The sequence below is a fragment of the Octopus bimaculoides genome, chromosome 25, assembly GCF_001194135.2.
Source record: "Octopus bimaculoides isolate UCB-OBI-ISO-001 chromosome 25, ASM119413v2, whole genome shotgun sequence".
NCBI lineage: Eukaryota > Metazoa > Mollusca > Cephalopoda > Octopoda > Octopodidae > Octopus > Octopus bimaculoides.
In genome coordinates, this window is record NC_069005.1 from 27,259,475 (window position 1) to 27,266,818 (window position 7,344).

The 7,344-nt window shown below is 40.1% G+C and overlaps 1 protein-coding gene across 1 annotated transcript; it reads left to right on the plus strand.

Moving 5' to 3' along the window:
• The first annotated feature begins 6 nt into the window (after nt 1-6).
• LOC128250770 (uncharacterized) lies at nt 7-7,116 on the plus strand. The gene is made up of 2 exons (XM_052976636.1): nt 7-5,727; nt 7,024-7,116. Exons 1-2 carry the CDS (start codon nt 169-171, stop codon nt 7,114-7,116), a joined length of 5,652 nt encoding a protein of 1,883 aa, XP_052832596.1. The 5' UTR covers nt 7-168.
• The last annotated feature ends 228 nt before the right edge of the window (nt 7,117-7,344 follow it).

A 7,344-nucleotide genomic window follows, 5' to 3' on the forward strand; every position in this document is an offset into this window, starting at 1 on the left:
GACCCTAGGGAACAAGTTGGTCTTGTCGACCCCCGACTTGCTAAAATTCCATCTCTGGCTGCCTCTAAAGGCCCACCTTCCCAACCACCAGCATCACAAGATATACATTCATCGAAAGAGGAATCAATACATGACCCTTCTTTACCAAGGGATCCAAGACTTTTGCGTATGAACCGAGATTTGTCAACGAATGATGGCAATAAACCTAGCAAACCCCTCTTATTACAGGAATCTCCAGCAGACTTATATAATCCAGTAAAGATCAACAGTGAAGAAATTGAAGATGTATCTGCACACATTAGCAAAGATATGACAAACTCTTCAAAGACAGTTATCAGCAAAAAACCATGGAATCTGTGTATCATTCAAACCTCAGTTGATAAACCCAAACCTATCTATGAACCGAAACAGCTGTCAGTGATCCCTATTATTAATAAAGATGTAACTCCTGCAACCCCCAAACTTTCTTATGAAGAAAAGCCACAAAGTTCTAAAGATAACATCCCAGATTATGCCAAATTTTCTAAAGAAATAGTCAAGGGCTTCAAGCCCTCAACTTCTACTATTTCACTCGAGAAAGGGGAAATGTATTCTCCAGTTTCACCGGAGAGAAATGAAGAACCAGCCAGAGTGAGGCCTGTTCCGCTAAACGAACCTGGAAATGATCATAAAACCTGGGGATTCTACAGAGAGATGTTGCCACGAAAGTCTGTATCTGATGACACAAACTCTGTGTCAGATGAAGACTCGAAGCTTTTGGCCTCAAAGCAGAAACCTGGCAGTGAGAGCAAATTGAATTCGGAAAGAAACAGTAGCATGAGAGCGTTCTCATCTGGGCACTGCATGAATGCGGATAGTGACGATAGCGATACTAATTCCAATGAAGATCTTGCGAAGCCTTTGTATATTGATGAAAGTGCCAGTGGTACACATTCGGATAATAACGATCATCGGCTTTCCCCAATTAAAGAGATGTTAAAATCTCTTGACAGCTATGATGATGATGATGATGACGATAGTTGTGATGCAACAAGTTGGAAGCTGCCTTCTATGTATGGTGGTAAAGCGAGTAAGAGTGAGTCAGATAAGAAAAACTTGTCTCACCAACAAAAATCTCATGAAAAGGACAAAAACCTTTTCCAGTCCTTAAATGAAGATTTTGGATCAGTTTCTCCATCAGAAGCAAAAGATGAAGGTTCGGAAAAAGCATCGTCTTCTGATCCTGGCAAACTGTTCAGCGCCTATGAGTACAAAGGGCATGAAGACTCGTCGAACGACACTTCTCATATTTGGATGAAAAGTCTGACGACATTGAGCCAAGCGAAAGCTGTGTCGTCGTTAAACATATCGGATGAAATGATGGACATGCTGCGGAAAGTTGTGAAAGGAAGTAAGGACAGCAACTCACCGGTGAGCCCGAATTGTGACGCCAACAATAAAGGGCAGGTTGACAGTGACGGAAATAAGAGTGAGTCAGCTGTGGAGTCTAGGTGCGGGGTTGAGGAGGAGAGGGGGAAACATTCCGCTGAAACTGTGTTGAAGATTCTAGGAGGAGGAGGAGAGGAAGAAGAAGATTTCAACAAAACTACTGCTGATTCAAATGTAACAAATAGGAAAAACCAAACTGCGGCTCACCAGACACCTGATAAAACAAACAGCATAACGAACGCTGATGACGATGGTGATATGTGTATGTCAGGTCAGGCTATTCCAGTCCTTGAACCAGCAAAGAAACGGACCTCAATGAAAAGAGCTCGATCTCAATCGCCCACTGCTTTCTCTTCTTTGAAACTCTTTCCTCCACCAAACTGGCTTCCGACACCGTCGCCATTTTTGGTATCTTCAAACCCATTGAAAAGCATTGACTGGACAATTCCTCCTTCAACCTCGCCTTTGGCCACTTCCCTCCATTCACAGCAACTTCTCTGGTCTCCCGCGCTCAGCATGTCGCAGTCGCTATTGAGCAAGAATATACCGTTCCCTGTTGGATTCCCCGGCTCAGGTTTAACTGCAACAAATCCACTCTTACTGAACAGACCCATTCACCCTCTAATGGTCCCAAGACAAAATGATTTAGTCGATTGGTTTGCTGACAAAATCAACCCCAAAAGCCAGATGCCATCCGTAAATGTTGCTCAGTCATCAACATCATCATCATCTTCACCATCAACATCATCATCAGTTCCTGCTAAAAAAGCTGTGACTAAAAGTAGCTCAGAATTAGAAACCCTTTCCAAAGAGACAGATTCAAATAAAGATTCGAAACCAGATGCTTCCAATGACTCTGAAATTTCAGAATTGCATTCTACTAAAGACCGGGAGAAGGAAAAATGTGAATTAAGCAGGTCTTCTTGTTATAGTCCAACTGATAAAACTTTGGAGCTTTCCTCTTTATCATGTCTTGATCATTCTCAATCTTCAGAATCTTCAAAAGATGGCTTAGCTGAAAAGGCTGAGAATGTGAAAATGAAAAAATCTTCCTCAAACGAGCTGTTTGTACCTTCAGCGATATCAGAATCCTTTAACAGCAATGCAATGCCTGAGATTGCTATACCAGCATATAACAAGACCTCTAGAAAAGGCCTGAGGTCTGTAGATGGTAATGATTGTGATAGTGAGAATGATGCAGCTGCTGGTACAATTTCTGACACCTCGAAGCAGAGTACTGATGGCCACACGTCTGCAACTGAAGGTCTTAATACCTCGCAGGATGTGGATCTACTCTCTGATAATACAGCATCGGATGATATCAATAATGAAGTATCCAAACTTTTATCATATATGGGCGCCAAGAAAAGACGAAGCAGTAAAGAAAGAAGCAAGTCGTCCAGTTCCTCGAAAAGTAAACAGCCTAAGCGAAGCAAACATGATGATTTGTCGCATCCCATTCCAAAGGCTGTTCAGATATCTACTATTAATTCAAGAAAGCTAAAAGAAGCTTCTTTGCCAGAATCTAACAGGAAACTTCTCAAAGAACTAGCAAAGCAGTTTTCAAAACGGAAGCATCATAAATCTGATCTCCAAGCACTGTTAGAATCGGTGAAAAAGATCAAGAAGGAACTGGCATCACAGCCTTCTGAAAGCAGGGAAGATCTGCCTGCAGGAAAGACATCTGCTGTGTCTGACAAAAGCGATAGAGTTGTGCGGGTCAAGAAAGAACAGCAGAAGTCGAGCAGCAAGAGATCGTCTGGGGAGAAAAGTTCTAGCCGATCGAAGCATCATAAATCGTCTGAGAAAAAATGGGCTGAGAATCTTTGGAAACCTGTGAAGACAGAGGCAGAAGAGAAAACCGGCCGAAGCAGTGATGCTCCTCCTATAGTAATAAATTATAAACAGAAGGGCAGTGAAAAGACAGACGTGTCCAGTGTAACTAGAACAAGCAGTGGAAGTAAGTCAAACAAGTCATCAAAGAAAGAAGAAGAAGAAGGAGGAGGAGGAGGAGGAGGAAAAGATAATGGTGATGAAGAAAAGAACGAACAGAATTGTGACTCAGAGCTGGAAGAGGGAGAACTACCTGATGAGGATGATGATTGTGATATTAATGCAAAAGAAAGGTTTGAGTCTTTGCGACAGTCGGAATCATTTGATAACTACCCAAGGGAGCGATGGTGGCATGATAAAAGGGACCTTCCAAATGACGATAGGTTCTTTGAGTCTAATCCTGGCAGACCACCAAGAGATATGCCATGGGATATGGAAAATAACCCTGATGGATATCAACGTGTTCGTATGGATAATTATTCCATTGAACAACCTGAAGGTTTCCCGCGTGACTGTTATCCTTTGAAAAGAGCTGAGCCTTTTCAACTCAACAGAATGGACGACTGTCCTTTCCCTCAACCTGAAGGTTATTCAATGAATCAGATGGATAATTATCCACCAGAACATGATGATAGCTTCCCATACAATAGGCCTGAGGATATTCCACATAACCAAATGGAAAATTATTCTTGCGGTCGATCTGATGGCAATAAGCGAGGGAAAGGTAAGAACTACCATGGAAAACGCGGTCATTATCTCCATGGGGGAAAGTTTGCTCCATACCCTCAGAATAAAATGGGTAATTGCTTGCCAGAAGATGCTAAAAACTATGAAATGGAACCTGATGGTTATTATAATGAGGAGCATAAAAAGTTTCCCAGAGGAAAATCTGAAAATTATCCTCGCGGAAAGTCAAATAAATATCCTTTTAAGAGAACACGACGTCGTTCATTCAAGAAACACGAACCATCCCATGATCCAGCTGACTACTGCCAGGACAAAATTGATGGATTCCTATATGAGAAAACTGACAACTTCTACTATGATAAAGGTTTCCAATATAACCAGTCAGAAAATTACTTCCATGGCAACAGTAGTGGTTACTGCTCTGATAAAGGAGACCCCTTTAACTGTGATAACGATAATATGGTTGGCAATGTTCCCAAATTTAATCAATTTAATGCTTGGGCTCCAAATGAAATGGAAGGCCCAATGCAGCGGTTTCCTAAACATGGTAAAAGCGTTTTCGACAGGCTGTCAACTAAGGATCCTAAATTGGAACTGGGTGGGAGAGCTTACAGAGGGAAACAGCCTTTCCCTGGTGATGCAGCCTCTTGGTTAGAAGACGGTTCGATTCCTTTCTCTAACAGCAAGAAGAAAAAGCTTAAGGCGGAGGTTGAAGATATAAGCTATGAAGAACTGTTAGAACAAACTGCCAAGCAGTTGAAAGAACCCCTGGAAGAAGAAGAAGAGAAGAAATGCAGCTCCTTTGATACTATCGACGAATATGTTCAAATGTTTGTCGAACAAGGCTGTTCTGAATACAACATCATTAAGAAAACGCTTGGTGTATCGTTAGACACACGATTTGATACAATGTCAAAAACGAGAAGAAAAAAGATTCGAAAGAAAATTCAAAGTCAGTTGCAAGCATTGAAACAGGCACCAACAATTAATAATAACGGTAACGAACCACCAAGTTTGTTCCCCAAATTACCTATGCCTTCTTCTTCCGAATCAGCAGCTTTTAATTTAGACAGTATTCCTGTCTGTAGTTCTTTGAAGTCTATGTCTGACTCCATAGAGTTATTGCAAAACATAATGATGAAACGTCGACCAGAGGATGAGATACTCCAGAACTCACGATCCTCTTCTGAGACGCAAGACGATTCAGATGACGAAAGTAACAGTACAAACAACGTAGAGATGCAAGAGGACGCTAATATTACAGACCCGGACGTCAAACGTGCCGTGCATAAAGTTCGAGCCAACATGATGTCAGCAGCAGAAAAGAACGGCATTGGGATTCCACACCAGAAGATTCCTCTTAGTCTCCTTCTGGCTGAAGAAAAAGACAGTTTGTACTCATCAGAAGGCTGTTTCCTTATTCTTATGCGAAAGATTCCTACCAAATCAGTCGAGCGTTTGGTTACTTTACGAGAAGTGCTTGATCACATTAATTGCGAGATGCAACTTGCTCAGAAGAACAATGATGCTCCGAAATTCCAAACATTACAGGCAACCAAAATAAATTTGCATGAGCGCCGCAAGTGTGTCTTGGAGAATTTCACTGGTCCCCTAAACAGAAAACGTTTGCGACTCATAGAGAAAGCCTGCAGAAAATATCAATGTTGCTTGGACTATATGAATGCAAATCCTGATATGATTAAAGATATAGATAAGGAATTCGTTGTCAAGAGTCTCAAAGCCATCCAAGGACATAGAAGCACAGTTAAAAATATTCTTGTAAGCATATTTTTCCAACAATTTTATTCTAATTCTTTTCCAAGAATTCTTGGATATATCCACCAGATATAGAGTAACCTATAAAACAATTGTGTATTACTAAGGGTTATTTATTTGATGCCTTATTATTTATATATACATCTGTGTGTGTATACATGTGTGTATACATGTATGTATATATATATATGTATATGTATGTATCTATATGTGTATATGTCTATGTATGTATATGTACATGTATGTATATGTACGTGCATGTGTATGTGTGTGTGTATTATATATATTATGTAGTTAGTTAGGGTAAATCCCCTCTTGAAGCACAGCTAATTATTCCATTATTACTATCCAATATGTAGTCTCAGTTGTTGCTGTGCGTTAGTTCAAAATACATATTAAAATTGAGAGGTATTATTTAGTCACCATGACACATGTTGCATTTACTAATAGGAATCACAAAGTTTTACATATATATATATATATATATATATATATATATATATATATATATCACAGTATCAACCAGACTATCTGATGTTGTTATACACAGCTGGTCACAATGTGCTTCTTCACATTATTGTAGATTTTTGAATGATGCTACCTCACTGGTTAGGTGACTGAAATCTTGACATTCACTGTAAAACGGGATGCCAGCCCTTCACAGGGAAGCGCATTTAAAACTGAAACGAAGAACACAAACACACTGCCTTGTCCAGGAATTGAAACCACGATCTTGCAATCATAATTGCAACACGCTAACCACTAGGCTACACAGGCACGCACACACATACACAGGGGACTTTTTCATTCTCCATCTACCACAGGGGTCTTTTTCGTTCTCCATCTACCACACATACACAGGGGACTTTTTCATTCTCCATCTACCACACATATACAGGGGACTTTTTCGTTCTCCATCTACCACACATACACAGGGGACTTTTTCATTCTCCATCTACCACACATACACAGGGGTCTTTTTCGTTCTCCATCTACCAATTCCAGTCACAAACTCTTAGTCAACCCCAAGCTGTAGTAGAAGACATTTGTCCAAGATGTTCTGTCGTGGGACTGAACTCAAAACCTCATGGTTAGCAAACCAAAGTTCACAGCCATACATGTCACTGAAAAAGTTAATTAATTAACAGTTTGAAACATTATAAGAAATCTAGAATTCTCAGTTGATTTTTTTTATGTCCATTACTCCTTTCCCCTTGTGGTTAACTTTTTGTCTAAAACTAAATCACCCTGTGTAGCTATTTAGATTAATTAATTGATTAATTTCTTTTAATTTTCAAGGAAAACAAAGACTGCAATGCTCTCCCTCCACCTCCCTTAGTTCCAAACAGCCAGATTTCTATGGGCATGACCAGCTCAGGTTTGTATCCTTAACTATTTCATTTCCTCATTTCATCTCCCCTTTTCGTCTACATGTATACATGAGCGTACAATTGCATGAATATTGGTCTCTAATTTCGGCACATTGAGAATTATGGAAATTTTCTTTGTAGAGTTATTGTATAACAAAACCTTGTGCCAAAATGCAAAACAAATATTTTATGTTGATAGCCTCAAAAGATGTCTCACAGTAAAAGACACTTGCCCAAGATGCCATGCAGT

Coding starts and splice junctions, on each gene's coding strand:
- LOC128250770 (XM_052976636.1), top strand. CDS start 169: ATGAACCGAGATTTGTCAACGAATGATGGCAATAAACCTAGCAAACCC. Junction 5,728..7,023: donor GCACAGTTAAAAATATTCTT/GTAAGCATATTT, acceptor TTAATTTTCAAG/GAAAACAAAGACTGCAATGC.